Here is a 16,034-nt window from a genome sequence, read left to right as displayed (position 1 = left end):
GTGTCCTTGTAAAGGTACTAAGTGTATAATTAGGATCCATTGATGGTCTTGCTCTCTCTCTCTCTCCATGTGTGTGTGTGTGTGTGTGTGTGTATTTGATTTCATGAGACAGGCTATAATGTTTCATCTGCAGGGACTGTACTGATGGGCATTGACTTTATACCTCAGAAATAATTTAATAAAGACAGAAATCATGAAAGAGACAAAGAGACAGATTACCTTATATCTTCCCAAATAGATAAGTCCTGCCATTAACATGACAAAACACGCTTTTGTTGTTTCAAACCCTCTCAAACCCTTTTGTATTCCCCATTAGTGTATACAATCTGTGCTTCAGTTCTTTTCATGCCTTATTCAATCCATTTAAAAACAGCATGGCATCACAACCATGACCATTTGAAAGCTTTTGTTTCCTAGTTAAATAAATTGCTATGCTTCATGTTTGATCCAGTTAAACTGCGTAAACAATGTGTATTGATGTGAAGTTGAAATCAGACAGAGAGAAAAAGAGAGAGGGAGAATGATTTAAATTTAAAGTCTCCATTTACTGTGGAAATGTCCTATCACACCTCCAAATTCTTTCACATTTCTCATTAATGTATTACACTGCTCCAGCTGCATTCTTGTTCAGTTCATAAAAAGTGCATCACACTCATTTTAACCTGCCATAAATGTTGCGCCTGAAAGTGAAACTCCAATAAATGCATATGCAATAAGGTCAGTCGCAAAAATAAAACCCTGTCCACACCTTTCAGTGCAAATTTTTCACTGTGTCTTTAGTAAATCCTGACAGTAGTTTTTTAACGACAAAACAGGGTTTGTGCTGGCGCAAGCTGTTAGTAAATCTGGCCCTTAGAATTCTAAAGCATTCATTGCAAAAACAGTCTACAGTAGGGTGGTCCTTATTTTTAAAGTCTCCAATTGTCATGCTCTTAACCCTTCAAATTGTTCCTTTATATAAGAAAATACAGCATGCCAATTTGTATGCCAGTAACATAATAATTACTGGTAGCTCAATAGCTTTAAACTTTCTGAGATTTTGATGATTTTCGCAAAAAACGATCATTTGAATTGGTATTGTACCTGGCTAGTAAAATTCCCCAAAAATCTCCACATATTCCATATGCTCCATATGTTCCTAAATATGTATTTTAGATACATATCTCAGTTTACTTATTGTAGAAACTAAATCCAAATTAATCCACCCATGACCAGTTTTAGCAGATTTACCTTTCCTGGTGGAATCAATACATATTTCTATTGATGATCACCTTGGTTATTGTTTGGGTTTAGAGCACATTTTTTGGTTTAAAAAATTACATTATGTTCCTTGAAATTGACCCGGAACTTTGGCCGAATCAAGCAGATTATCAGGAGGCACAGGCAATTATACATGCAATGAAAGTAGTCGAGAGAGGAGTGGCTCTGATTGAAGAATACAATGGCTATCTCACACACTCTGAAGAACAATTGCAGTTTCTCCTTCATGTGGTGGAAGATCTATCCAGACTGCAAAAAGTCAACACTGGCTGCTGAGCATCAGAAATGAGGGATTGTTGAAAACTTTGTGCTTTTTTTGAGATTGTTGTCGTTGTTGTCATGTCAGTGTTGCTCTGATTTCAATAAAATGTAGTTCATTTGCAGCAACTTTTAATATTACTTGCATATCACAATAACGCCGCACAGCTTAACATAGGCAATCTTCCACATGATTGATCTACCTCTAAATATCATTTTTTTTGTCAACATTTTTGCATATTTCCAATTTTGAAGTTAAAAGGAACAGTTTAAGAGGTTAAGACACTAACATTTTGCACACAAAAAATTGGACTTGATAAGGACCACCCTAGTCTACAGTGCTACAGTCTTTTCACATATTGTTTGTCCATGATAGCTCACAAAGTCTTCACCTCTTTCAACCCACTCAACACATCTGAGACAATAGCTAATCCCCAAGTGAGTTTGAAAATCATTTTCTGACACATTCAGGCTCTAAGACAACTGGGTCTGTCTCACCTAACCTAAGCTTGACAGTCAGGAAGAGCATGCACAGTTTTCCTGTGGGGTTTCTTATTTAGTATTCTTAATTGTTTGTTGGGAGCTGAATTTAAAAAAGGTTAAAACAATACTACATTCCAAAGCATAATTTCTTATTTTTACTCCACCACTACATTTGACTAATAAATACAGATTATCTTTATATAAAACGGAAGAATTTAAGACCTGCTCCAATATGTGAGAACAATGCCCAATTTGTGAACGAAGCATTCTTTTGAACTGATTCTTATTAATGAATAGGTTTAACCGATTCACAAATCATATTTAGTGATTAATCTGTGAGTTCGACTGATCAGAATGCAGCCGTTTAGGTTTACAACTGATTCATACATCTCAACTGTACAAATTACTGTTTGGTCTTGCCCTATTAAGAACTTAGACAATCCAGAAGAAACATAATTCTCAGAGCTAAAGAATGCTAACTCATAATGATTCATAATAATGTCAGGCTCAGGGGTCCCTCTTCAAATAGGTATTTTGAGCAGGATTATGGAGTATATTAACTAACCAGCTGAATAAATGACTAGTAAACAAGTCATTTTGCCCTTGAGTAAACTTCTGAATGTATTCAAGAAGGAATTTCATGGACTACTGATACTTTTACTGGAATACTATTTTAAGGTAGGCTATCTGTACTTTAACTCAAGTACAGGATTTATAGTTCATCCACCATTCCCTCAACCTGTTTAAAGTCTATCATTCCAGTAAAAGTTTCTTGACTGAATATTCCCCTGTGACACTCACGTCCATTGCTGTGAAGTGCTTTGAGCAGCCGGTAATATCAAAGCCTCCATCTCAGCTACTCTGGCCCTTCACCAGAACACCTACAGAAATAACCACTCAAACAAGAATGCCAAAGCAACCGCAATCCATCTCACACCCAGTCAACTGGAAAATAAAGACCCCTACGTCAGGATGCATTGATTTCAACACAATGTTACATCACATCCTAACCAACAAACTTCACATTTTCATCCCACTGATGCTGCGCAGGGCTTGTGCCTAAAAGGTAGTTTTGGTGCTGACAGGAAAGCCTTGTAACTGATAATAAAAACTGGCCAGTACATCACTATGGCATGCCTTCCACCATTGGGAAAGACCCCATTTATCTGTCAGACCCGAGGCTAAGGAACATCTATGAGAGCAGTTTCTTTCTACTGGGAGTCAGAATCCGTCAACCCTGCATGTCATACCTGTACAGACTACATGTATTGTACATTCATTGCATCATTTGCTGCACAAGCCATTTAATAATTAAAAATCTACTAAATGATCTACAGTACCTCAACCTCTAAATTGTGATATTACTGTACTCATTTCCTGTCATCAAGGATGTTGCACTGGCTGCTTTTTTGCCTCCTTTGTCTAATGTATTGCCTATATATTTATTGTCCCTTGTGTATTTATTGTCTGCAACATTACTTTAAATAGCTTTTCTCTGTTTTTCTATCTGCCCTGCTAAGTATAAAAAGACTATAAAATTGGCTTTGACTGAAAATGTTTTGACAGCCACAACCTGAACATTTCCACCAATCTCCATTGTCAACACCACCACCACATTTATTAAAGTCCCCAAGAAATCAAAATGGGAAATTCTTGTTTTTATGGAATATTGTGATATTTATAAATGATTTATACGTGCACATCTTTTTTAATTCATGTGCCCTTGTAATCTTTACCCAAAATAACTTAACCCCACTCTTGCAGTGACATCTCTTCTCTTCTCTGATGACGTGTTAACTGCTGTGAGGGCGGGACAACCTGTCACTCACATCAGATCGAAGCAAATAGCAAACCACAATAATCCAACGATTCAATTCCCCATTAACAAAATCAAGCCCCACCCTACATTTTCTCTTGGTCGAGAAGCGGTTTGACTAAGATACACATCACCATAGGGAAGAAAAGACTATTGCGACTTCAATTGCATGCTGAATTAAAGGTTCAGATGATCAAATAGAAAATTATTTCATTTCCTTTCTTCTGTGGAACACAACAGAAGATATTTTGAAAAAGTTTGCCACTAATTGACATGAATAGGCTAAAACTATTTTCATACCAAACTTTGTATAAAGATGATTCTCAAATATGTTATGAAAGATATAACCGAATGATTTGAGATACCATTTTTCTTTATGCAATATGGTGAATAAAATGGCCATAAGAAAGTTTTATTATATACAATGTATCTACACTGTATCTAATTTGCATATTAATGTGTTCTTGGGGAAACATGTAATGAAAAAAAGAAGTGTAATAATAAGAGTAATCAGAGCCGTTGAAAAAACATATTTAATGATTCTGAGAGTAATAATAGGCAACATTTTCATAATATCTAACGAATGAAACCCCATAACGTTTTCCTGAGACGTTGATTTATGACAATTAAAAAATTTGTTAGATTTAAATGAAAATCACAAAATATTGTCATTTTCCACAAGAGTGTTAAATTTGAACGATAAATTAATGTCAGTCATTTTATGCAGTTTATTTACAAACATAACACAAAAGCATGGCGTGGCATGAACTCAAAAACATTGACACAGACGTGACGCTTACCAACCGTGGTTACAGTGAAACAAAACTTGACCAAGACACATGGCAAACATGAGCGCTTAAATACACACAAGGCTAATGACAAGACAAGGGACGCCTGTGAACAATGAAACAATGAACCAATGACAACATGACACATCAGACAAGGGAACACATGGCAGGATCACATGACGTGAACAGGGGATCACATGACAGACATGAAACAGGAACATGAAACATAACCAAATCGTGACAGACATGTATGGATATAGGCTGCGTTCCAGTCCACTTTTAGACACGCACTTGCGAACTTCCCTAAGCACTTCCCCTTGGGGGAATCCCTGCTGCCATTTTGAAGTGCGTTCCACTTCCTGAAGTGGACGAGGGAAGTTTATATGGACAGACCCTCGCTCACTCGATTATATGTACACTTCAGGCAGCTCCATATACCACAATGCAACACGATTGTGAGCTCAACGCCTGCCAGTAGTGGGCACTCATGCAACGTAAGTAATGACGTACATCCGAGTGAACGAGACGGAGGGAAGTTAGCGAGTGAAGGGCATGACAATTTTGGACTGGAACGCAGCCATAGAGTGGTTTTTAATGAAAGCTGCGGTTTCAGTCACACATTTTTTTTTAATGACCCTTCTTTTAACATTTTCTCTACAATACACTTAAAACAGCCTTACCACCATGACCAACCTGTTCAGAACTTAGGCGGGTTTTTTTTTTTTTTTTTTCTGTACAGTGTTGTGAGCATTATCAGACCCCTGGGAGCCCCTCTCAGTACACATAGGACAGCTTCATCCTGCAAGCAGCAGCAGTCTATTGCTAACCATTATGCCAAAAGCTCTGGAGAGACATGCATAACAAGGAGAGATTAATTATCGTTAAGTGCTGCATATCATCTGCAGTTAAAAAGACCACCTCTGACAGGCCCAAACAGTCATCCACCTACAGTATGTGACAGTTTTTCTGTACTACTGAATAACTCTATAAACCGGGGTTTTCAAACTGGGGTCTGTGGGCAGAAAATGTAATAAACTTATATCTATCTATCTATCTATCTATCTATCTATATACATGCATACATATATATATATATATACACACACAGTGCAATGCATAAGTTAATACACCCATGCTAAAGTTGACTAAAAAGAGGAATAAAAAAATCATATTTTGGAAATTGAACTTAATGCCTTAATTTAAAAAATTAGGAAAAATCCAACCTTTAAGGACACCATTTTTCTTTGTGAATGAATAATGTATCGTAAATAAATAAATGTTCTTCCTTAAAATACATGGTGCATAAGTTAGTACACCCCTATGTTAAATTCCCATAGAGGCAGGCAGATTTTTATTTTTAAAGGCCAGTTACTTCATGGATCCAGGATACTATGCATCCTGATAAAGTTCCCTTGGCTTTTGGAATTAAAATAGCCCCACATCATCACATAGCATTCACCATACCTAGAGATTGGCATGGTTTTATTTCAGTTAGCCTAAAAGCTAGTTTGATTTGCATTGCTCTCAATAATGCACATCAACATTTGGCGAAAACCAAACTCAGCATATCAGCACAAACACCTCATACCAACGGTTCATCACACTGATGGAGGATTGATGATTTGGGCTTGTTTTGTAGCCACAGCACCTGGGCACCGTGCAATCATTGAGTCAACCATGAACTCCTCTGTATACCAAAGTATAGAGTCAAATGTGAGGCCATCTGTCTGACAGCTAAAGCTTGGCCGAAAGAGAGCTGTGTATAAACAGATGCCCACAAACCTCAATGAACTGAAGCAACGTTGTAATAGTGGGCCAAAATTCCTCCACAGCGAGACACTGATAAAGGCATATAGAAAATGATTACTTCAAGACATTGCAGCTAAAGGCAGTTCTACAAGCAGTTAAATCATAGGGTGTACTTAGTTTTTCACACATGGCTTCTCCTTTTTGGCTTTATTTTTGTTAAATAAATAATGACACGTTAATATGTCATGTGTTCTTGTTCATCTGAGGTTGTATTTACCTAATTTTAAAACCTGCTAGTGACCAGATGATTTTTTATTATGTCCTGATACGTAAAACAATAGAATTCAAAAGGTTGTAGCCTACATTGTTTTTCACATGACTGTTTATATATAAATTGGTCTTTACATACATTTTTTGAATTTAGAGGTCTACTTTTCTGAAAACCCCTGCTGTATTTCCCCGAAATGAAAAGGCCATTATTGTTCTTTGATGAGAATAAAACATTTGTTTGATCCCAGTGCTGCTTAGAAAATTAGTTTTCTGAGCCTGCTGGTGTCTTCAGTGATAGGTGATGGCAGAGGGCAGGCAGCAAGCTAATAATGAGTATATTTCCCTTGGAAGTATTTGTCACCACCAACACCCTATTCTCACATCGATCTCTAAAATCTTTCTTTTAGATTTTCCCTCCCTTGTTGTAATGCTGGGAAATAATGACACTAAGGTCAGTCTATCACACACCACACCAGCCCTCTTGGCAGCCGAATGTAATTGGTGTAAACTGATAGGTATACAGAAAGCAAACGCTTTCCTGACTTCAGTTCATATAGCTTATAGGTGAGCTAAGAAACTTTCAGTTAAATAGGCTTCACTTGGTCAACAGAAAATGAGATTTAAATATAAGTTGTCCAGAACTGTTCTGAATCTCATCTTAAATGGAGCTGCCCGAAACACAATAGCACAAATCAGTATGTATGACCTTCCTGGCGACTTCATTTAGCCCAATCTGTTTGCAGTCTGTTAAGAGAACATGTCAGATCATCAGACTCCAAGATAACTGCCCCCAAGCAAAACTTGTCCTTTGCTCCCACAATAAAACAACCTGAACGTAGCTCTTCCACCCTCGGGCCAAGTCCTTTTCTACTGCAGTAATACCTCTTGCATGAAGACTAGATACTTGAGATGAGTATTTGCCTCTGCGGAGAGCTGCAGCAGGTCTTCACTTTTGCCCTCTGTTTGTACTCACACAGCTCTGATATGATTGTGACTCTAAACAGAGTGAAGACAACAAAGAGCCATCCTCTGGTGTGCCTTTTAAGCCTGGCCTATATTAACATACATATATATTTACATACATTGGAAAGCCATTACTAATGCGCAGAGTCATACTTACTTTTAATTGCACAATTACAGGGACAGTGAAACATTTAGTAGAACTTAAGCCTTGCTCAGCTAATTTAACATTAGCTTGAGTTGAAGTTAACTTTATATTGTAGGTCTGTTTAGCACTTTTCTTTTTTTCTTTTTTTTTAAACAATAATTAGCAGACCCCCTGCTGAAGACCTCTCTGGCTCTGTAGGCATTATTGTCCGACTCCGGTTCGAACTGAACGCAGTTACTGACAGTTTCTGTTCTGACATTTTCATTCCGTGAGATGAGATTGTCCTGACACCGGAGCATTAGCTCTTGAAGCTTCTTGAAAGTGGACCGGGAGCAGCAGCTCATTTGCATTTAAAGGGATACACACAAAAACGGTGCGTTTTTGTTTACCCTCAAAAAGTAGCAATTTTAACATGCTGTAAAAAATGATCTGTGGGTATTTTGAGCTAAAACTTCACATACACACTCTGGGGACATCAGAGACTTATTTTAAATAATTTTCCTTTAGAGGAAGTTAGTCCACTCCACGGCAACCTCGGTGACCCCTCCAGGCAGCTTTTTTTATAATTTACAAGCACAGCTAATACCAAAAAAAGATTATGTTTAATACTATGCAAAGTTTAGGGTCTGTAAGATTTGTTATTGATTTCTAAAAAAAAGTCTCTTATGCTCACCAAGCCTACATTTATTTGACAATTTTTTTTGTAAAAACAGTAATATTGTGAAGAATTAATACAATTTAAAATAACTTTTGTCAATTTTAATTGTGGAAACCGTGATACATTTTTCTTTGATCAATAAAAAGTTTAAAAGAACAACATTTATTTTTAATATAACTTTTTTGTAACATTAAAAATGTCATTACTGCTACTTCTGTTCTAAAAGTCTCTTCTGCTCACCAAGCCTACATTTATTTGACGAAATTGTCTGTAAAAACTAGCCTGGAAAGATTAAGGGTCTGGCATCGACTAATGAAAATCGTCCAGCTCGAGGGCCGGCACCAAGCATGCATGTGAAAATCTCACTGCACGCAACTGGATAACACTACGACCAATCACAACAATAAGCCCCATATGCTTAGCTACCAGCGGAGCTAACTGGTAGATTAGACTCTTGCCGTATCCGGTCGAAAAAAAAAAATTTTTGGAAACCGTGTAACATTATAAATGTCGTTTCTGCCACTTCTGTTCTTTCAAAAAAATGTTTTAAAAATGTAAGCATCACCCTGACCACCCACTGAAATACAGTCCACACGACTGTCACTATGTACAAAGTAATGTTTCACCATTGTCGCCAGTTTATTGTAGACAGCAAAACTCATTAAAAAAATATTGTGTGAGATGTCAAGTTTCAATTTCTCTCTCCTTCATTTCCTTCCCACACTTTCATCTAGGCAAATGTATCTCGTTTTGGTGAGTTCTTAATTTAGGCCAATTTGCTTAGAAATCAGAAGTGTGACGGATTGGTTTGTTGCAGAGTTTAAAACAGTTTGTTGTTTGCAGTTTAGAAAACAAATTGATCTTCAGAAGTGAGACAATGAAGCGTGTCCAATATATTCCCCAAACTAAACATATTGCCTGCCCGTGTCTTTCTTTCTGGCACTCAAAGAAAAAAGAGGGACAAACAACTCCATGAGTCCTTGAAGCTTCAAGACTCTTAGCCTGTTCTATTCTATCATATGAGAAGTGTCATATAAGATTGTTTTAGAAAGATATTGTAATGGTCATGTTCTGTTTTGGTTTCAATTTACCTACTCTGATTTCCTGAGCTCTCATCCTTGTTTGTTACAATGGTTTCTAATTAAGAATTCCATACAACTGCAGCATTGGAGGACTATTATTAGAATATTAGAATATCATATAGGTTATTCAAGCTGTTTTCTAATTTTTCTACTCTTAATATAAAAATAAAAAAATGACTGAACAAATGATACATGGATTCTCTTGAACCACCACCACGTTTGCGGCAGAAAACTACTGCAGTGCAGCTCTGTAATTGCCAAAAGTGCTCCGTTCGACTTTTCTGAGATCCTTTACTCTTCCCTGTGGATGACCTGTGACCTACTTTCTGTACGATCTGAATTTTGAATTTTAGAAAACTGAATTTGAAGTTCTGAATTTCTTCATCTTGAAAACTTGAATCTGTATTTTTTTAAACTGGATATTTGCAGACTAAGAATTCAGCCATAAAAACATTTAAATTCGCTAAATTTCAAATGTTCAATATCCGTTTAAAGAAATCAAATTCGGAACTATTTAAAATTCCACATATTATTCAAATTTGTTAGATTACACTTGTCCATAATTCAAATTTACACAATTCAAATTGAAATACTTTTGTCATATTATAAGCTCCATAAGTTTCTCGCCTGTTTCTTGTTTTAATAATTATCATTCACTGTGTATATAAGGCCTTAGTTTCCCCAGTTCTGTGTTTGTCGTCGTCAATGTTTAATGTGACGCTTCGTTGACTCTCTGTGTTCATTAAAGTCTCTAGTATCCCGTTCTTCCTGTGTCTCGCTCTTCATTAGATTAAGCTGCAGTGTATTTGTGACAGATTGCAAATGTAAAATTAAATCAAAAGGGAAAAGGAATAAAGCATAAATTTAGAATAATGTTTGCTAAAATTTCACAATAGTCCTCAGGGGAATCAAGCCATACCTTTTTTTCTTTTAAACAGTTCATTAAAATATGCTTTAATATAAGAGGAAGCGTAAGACAAGCGTAAGAAAGACTTTTTTTTCCGTCTTTCACTGTCCTGTTCAATAAAGGCAAAAAAAAAAAAAAACATTTTTATATTTTTCATATTTTCTCAATTTTCATACCAAATAACATCCAGAGATAAAACCAAATTATATCATCCCCTGATAATACCTACTGATAACACTTACCAATAGCATAAATCTTTAACACTTACTGAAAAACCCAATATCATTCAGCGGATCTGTTCCATCTAACTAAGTGTGTATTAAACCCATCTCACATTCATGAGTTTAGGAGTATTATACAAAATATATTGAATGCCAAGCACTGGCAAATAAATAAGGCTTAGAAAACAAATGATAACTGTGAACAAAGTCACACTCACACCTCAAGATCAAAGAGAGACACTGTGCAAGATTTAATCAGAATTTGATGTTTGTCTTTAGGTATGTTTCCTGTAAACAATTCACAAGCACATTCAAAGCAACACAGACAGAGAAAAAGAGAACAAGAGAACAAGAGAAAGTACTCACTGCACTCTTTCGACTCCTGGACCCTTGTTTTCATGAATGCATCAAACAGATGGGGCCAACCACTGTTATCCACTACAACACACACAGATATTTTAAGAATTACATTTCTATATTTGCAGTATTCATATTTCTAAATGCATAGTGTTTATGGCAATATAATGTGCCAATGTATGCACATTTGAGTTAGTGCGTGTATTCTGGGTGTCTTTGAGCGCTCCTGCCCGCAGTCTTACCGCAGTTCTCTTCATCTGCTCCATTAGGACAGTCCTGCAGCCCGTTGCAGTGCTGCGGTTGAGGCAAACACACCGACAGATTCCCACAAGGAAACTGACCCAATGGACACATATCAGAACCTGAAGAATCTACATACACACAAACACATGAATGCACTGAAACAATTTGCCAAAGTCTGCTCAGACATGTTTTGACGGTTAAATGAAATAGCCTAAGCTACATTCTTATTCCTGTCAGAAAAGTAATACAAAGCAGCATATAACCCATAGCACTTTCACAACTTTCCAAAATTGGGAAAACATATAGATTGATTACAGCAGTCAGACTCAGAAGAACGAAAGACGTCAAATTTGCCGTCACTCCTTCAGCCGTTGTAATAGAAAAATGTTTCTAGTACCAGTGTTGCCAAGGTAATATAAGTATGACGTTATAAATTATGTGTATTCATTTCTTTTAAAATTAAAATATTATAAACTAGATTCGCAATGTTGATAACTGCGGAAACACGTCAGCACAGTCTGTGAAAAGAGTGGATTTATGTGACTTTTAAAGGGATATTCAGGCGCTGCGTCATATCATTACGCCTGCTGCACTCATGGTACAGCCACATAGTTCCTTGATTATTACGCTGGAATGAGAGTAGTTCCTAGCCATATAGGCTTAGAAAATCGCAACTTTTCATTTTCCGTCGATCTTAGTACACGGTTTAACTACAGAAGAGTCAAGTTTTAAATAGGAAAAATATTGAAACTCTTTGGTCATTGTGAAAGAAATGCTACTGGACTCATCAGAATCAATGATCTGTGCTAAGCTATGCTAAAAGTGGTACCGTCAGACCCGGAGTTCGGCTGAATGGATTCTAAAACGGTAAAACTCAACTGTTTAACTCTGGGGGAGTTGTAAAATGAGCTTATTTCCGAAAAAAGTGGAGTATCCCTTTAACTTCCCCGCTCTTGCACATCTTTTCTTCTGTGATGGCGTAACGTTACGTGTTTTTGGCGTAAGAGCGGGACTCGGACAACCAGGGACAACTCACATAAGATAGCAGTTATAGCAAACAACAACGATCCAGTGACAATCAATGCATGATGTAGGCTACAAAATCAATGCCCGTGCAACATTTTTCCTGTTAGAGAAGCCATTTCTCTCGGATATGCATGCATCACAATAGGAAAGAAAAGACGCTATAGGCCTACTTCCGTTTCATGCCGACTCACAAAACAGTCATCCCAGCCAAAACATCTCTCATCCTTTAATGTGCTGTAATGAAGCCAATGCCAAACTGAAATGTGTGCTAATGTTGTCGTCGTCCCTTTTGGTACTCTTCTGGAGGTCAGAGTTCATGATGCAGGTAGGTCACGTGACTGATGGAAGACTTTGGTAGGTTTGAGTTAACCCTACCACCACTCGCGTGACCTCTCAACCTCATGACAGCATCATAGTGTGTGTCTCGAACTGATGGCGTAACAGCACACTGCAGCTATTATGTAACACCTCGGAATGTAAGGTTTGAAGAAGCATGACATTTGACCATTTATTATAATCCATTTTCAATATGTGATATTAAACTCTTTACATTTAAACCTCAGAAACACAATCCCTGCCAATGAACAGGCTTCAAAGTGGTGTCTGCTGCTTACAGTATTAAAGTAACAACAGCAAGTTAACCAGCTAGGATTAGGAGTATATTGAAAATTTAAGTAAAATCTTTTGAACTACAGTCATGCAAGGAAAATAAATTTTGTTTTTCTGCAAAGCTCTCAAAGTAAAAGAAAATAATAATAAGTTGATTCTGCAGATACAAAGCCCAGTACTCTGCAGGGAACCCAGACAGGTCTTTTTGTATTAGGGCTGAGAAGTTTCTATCGAAGCAACTGGGAGATTTAACAGCATTGGGCGCTTCAGGTTTATTTGGAATATTTCCATTGAAACATGTGTAACAGACAGCTGGAGCACTACATAAGCTTTTCTGCCTGTATGTGACTGAAGAACATGATCTTGTCTGTATCACATCAGATTGTGAGGGAATTCTTTTTAATGACTGTTTTTCAAATTAATTTATGGGCATTTAACCAATAACAATGAAAAGTTAAAAAGCTATGAATCATTCTAAGTCATGGAGGTTTGCTGAGGCCCCCTAGTTGAGAACGACTGATCTACAGCATTTTCATCATACGGCAAAAACGACAGTATTTATTTAATTAATATTAATTGTATAATTGTATTTTTCAATATTGAAAAAAAAGCATTTAGATGGTGTATAGTGTGTGCTATTCATCGTTCACTTCTATGTTACTGTCATTTCCAACATTAAGTCAACATTAAAATTCAAATAGTCAGTGACAAAATAGTTATGAATAAGATCCTTTTCACCCCACAATGAGTTTGCTATACTATAGAGAATCTTAGTGTGTCCCTCTCCTCATGGCCCAGAACAGGACAACGTTCAAGGCTATCCCCTGATACAAAACAATGGCATCTTCATTTGCTTTCATTCTTAGCCTCTTTCACGGAAACTTTATGTCATTGTCCATCCAGCATTCCTTATTCTGCTTTTCATACACCATGTTCCAGTCAATGGACTCTCTCTCTTTCTGCCTGCAGGAAGAATACAAAGCATAGGTTGGTCTAACCTGAAGCCCTGGGGAGCCGCTGCCATGTAGCACAGACACCGCTACACATCCCCATCAAATCTAAGGGTCAGCTGAAATCCTCATTCTCTCTCTTTCTCTCTCCACTATTTATACATATACACTTGAATAATCCTCTCGTATGCCTTCCCGATACACTGCTCCGGCATCATTATCGTACGGCAAGTCATTTACGTAGATGATAAATCCGTCTCCCCTGAACCGCACAAAACCCAATTAGCTCACCTCTCCAAAACCTCAACCTACACACTAGGCTGTTCGAGAATCTCTTTCCCTCTTGAAATCTCTTCAACACAGGCAGACACAAATGCAAACATACACACATGCACATCTACGTTGTCAACTTTACACCAAGACTTAAAAATAATGAATATGTGTGAGACTGAAAGAGAGAAATCTGACTTGTTGTGTGGCTCTGAAACTGAAAGGTATATGTTTGTCACATTCACACACACGCGCGCACGTAAAAATCTCTAGCCTATGATATTTATCATTTAAGGGACATAACTTGAATTCAGTGAAACTGTTTAGACCCAATCTCAGAAATAATGTGGAAAAATGTGGCAATATCCTGAAAGAGACAACGTTATACCTTGTTTATTGCTAAAATGTGCATATTATTACCTTAGACTAGAGTATAGTTATATGTACCCTTAAAGGTAGGCCTACTACTAACCATTCAGGAGTAAATAAGGTGAAAGATGCCCCTTTGAGGATATTCCCCAGTGAAAAGCTATTGTACTCCTAAAATTAAACATTTTGCACTTTCTTTTCAAGAGTGCCTGTACAGCCATACAACACTTTATTTTCAATGTACTTCCAGTGTACATACTGAAAAAAATACTGTGTAATGTAAGGTGAAATGGGTTAAGGTTAGGTTTAGGGGTAGGTTCCGGGTTAGTACCTTGTTACCCAGTTAGTGTCATTACTACAATAAATACATGACTAAAATAAAGAGCTACCTTTAAAAATATATATTAAAAAAATTGCACACAAGCATTTTGTTTTTCTAAACTACAACAACAGCTGTTTTTAATTATTGGGAATCGTAAATTTGTTCTTCTAATCTAGGGGATATATCAGTTGATATCAGTTGTCATCTTAAATTATCAGTGTTTTAAATAAATAATATAAGCTAATACAGTACTGTACATATTTGCCTACATACCAACTTTCTAGCAGAAATTAGAATAATTTTGCATGAACAAAACGCTGCAAGCCAAAAGAGGATCTCAACCACCATGCGCGAGGTGGTTGGGGGAATAGTGAATTTTTGATCATACTTGTGTCTGTCTATGATCCAAAATATTGTACTGTAGTGTAGATTATGGATCACGAGAGATGCCACAGGTCAGTCATTTCACGGAGTATAAAAACGTGAGAATCTCTTGACAGGTGAATAAATGTGTTGCTTTCCATCCAACACCTTGGGGAATTTTGTAGAGTGTGTGCTGTGTGTGTTCTTGCATGTTTGTCTCTGCATTCATTAATAAATCAACTCTTAATAATTCTCTCTTTCTCTGTACATACTGTATCACATAATAAAACACTCCTTAACATACACTAAAACTAAAATTAAACTAAACTGGATATGTGCAAGCCATTTTTGCTGACTAGCCCTTCAAAGAAGTGCTACAGATAAAAGGAGAACCAGCATTCTATCAACATTTTACAAGAACTTACCTCAATTATAAGCATAATACTGACATGATTCTCATACATCGCACTGCCTGAAGCACATTTACATTGAAAAATGCTCATTATCACATATATATATTCATTTACTCATTCTTTGAGCAGTTTGCATCCACCACAAACACCACGAAGACGGAATGAAAAAGGAAAAGTAGCAATCAGAGCAAAGGAATGCTTGAGAGAGTATCTCAAGACCACAGACAGCCATGCGGTTACCTGTGTTCAGAAGGGTGTGAGATACATTTAGAGATAAAAAGATTGGGTTTTAAAAAAAGTGGGTCTTACCTGAAAGAAAAGCCAGGGAAAAGGAGAGAGAGGAGAGGAGGAGAGGAGGAAGCATGATGCGTAGTGCTCTGAGAGAGAAGTGAGTGTGTATCTCCTGCTAGTTCCAGATCTGAGAAATAGAGAGAGAGAGAGAGAGAGAGAGAGAGAGAGAGAGACTCTCACAGATAGTGCTTGGACATAGCAACTTGGCAACTTGTCAGTGC

At 37.1% G+C, this 16,034-nt stretch overlaps 1 protein-coding gene across 1 annotated transcript in view; it reads right to left on the bottom strand.

Annotated features, from left to right (window-relative positions):
- rxfp2l (relaxin family peptide receptor 2, like) overlaps positions 1-15,938 on the bottom strand; it is a 36,771-nt gene extending 20,833 nt beyond the window's left edge. The window contains exons 1-3 of the mRNA XM_084414885.1: positions 15,832-15,938; positions 11,200-11,328; positions 10,967-11,038 (exon numbers count right to left, since the gene is read on the bottom strand). Coding sequence (XP_084271011.1) covers positions 10,967-11,038; positions 11,200-11,328; positions 15,832-15,886 — 256 coding nt within the window. The 5' untranslated portion in view covers positions 15,887-15,938. The remainder of the gene's footprint in view (positions 1-10,966; positions 11,039-11,199; positions 11,329-15,831) is intronic.
- Positions 15,939-16,034: the final 96 nt, after the last annotated feature.

Source organism: Rutilus rutilus, assembly GCF_951802725.1.
Source record: "Rutilus rutilus genome assembly, chromosome: 7".
In the NCBI taxonomy this organism is placed as follows: domain Eukaryota; kingdom Metazoa; phylum Chordata; class Actinopteri; order Cypriniformes; family Leuciscidae; genus Rutilus; species Rutilus rutilus.
Note: the sequence above shows the minus strand (reverse complement) of the source record. Positions and strands in the feature narration are given on the sequence as shown.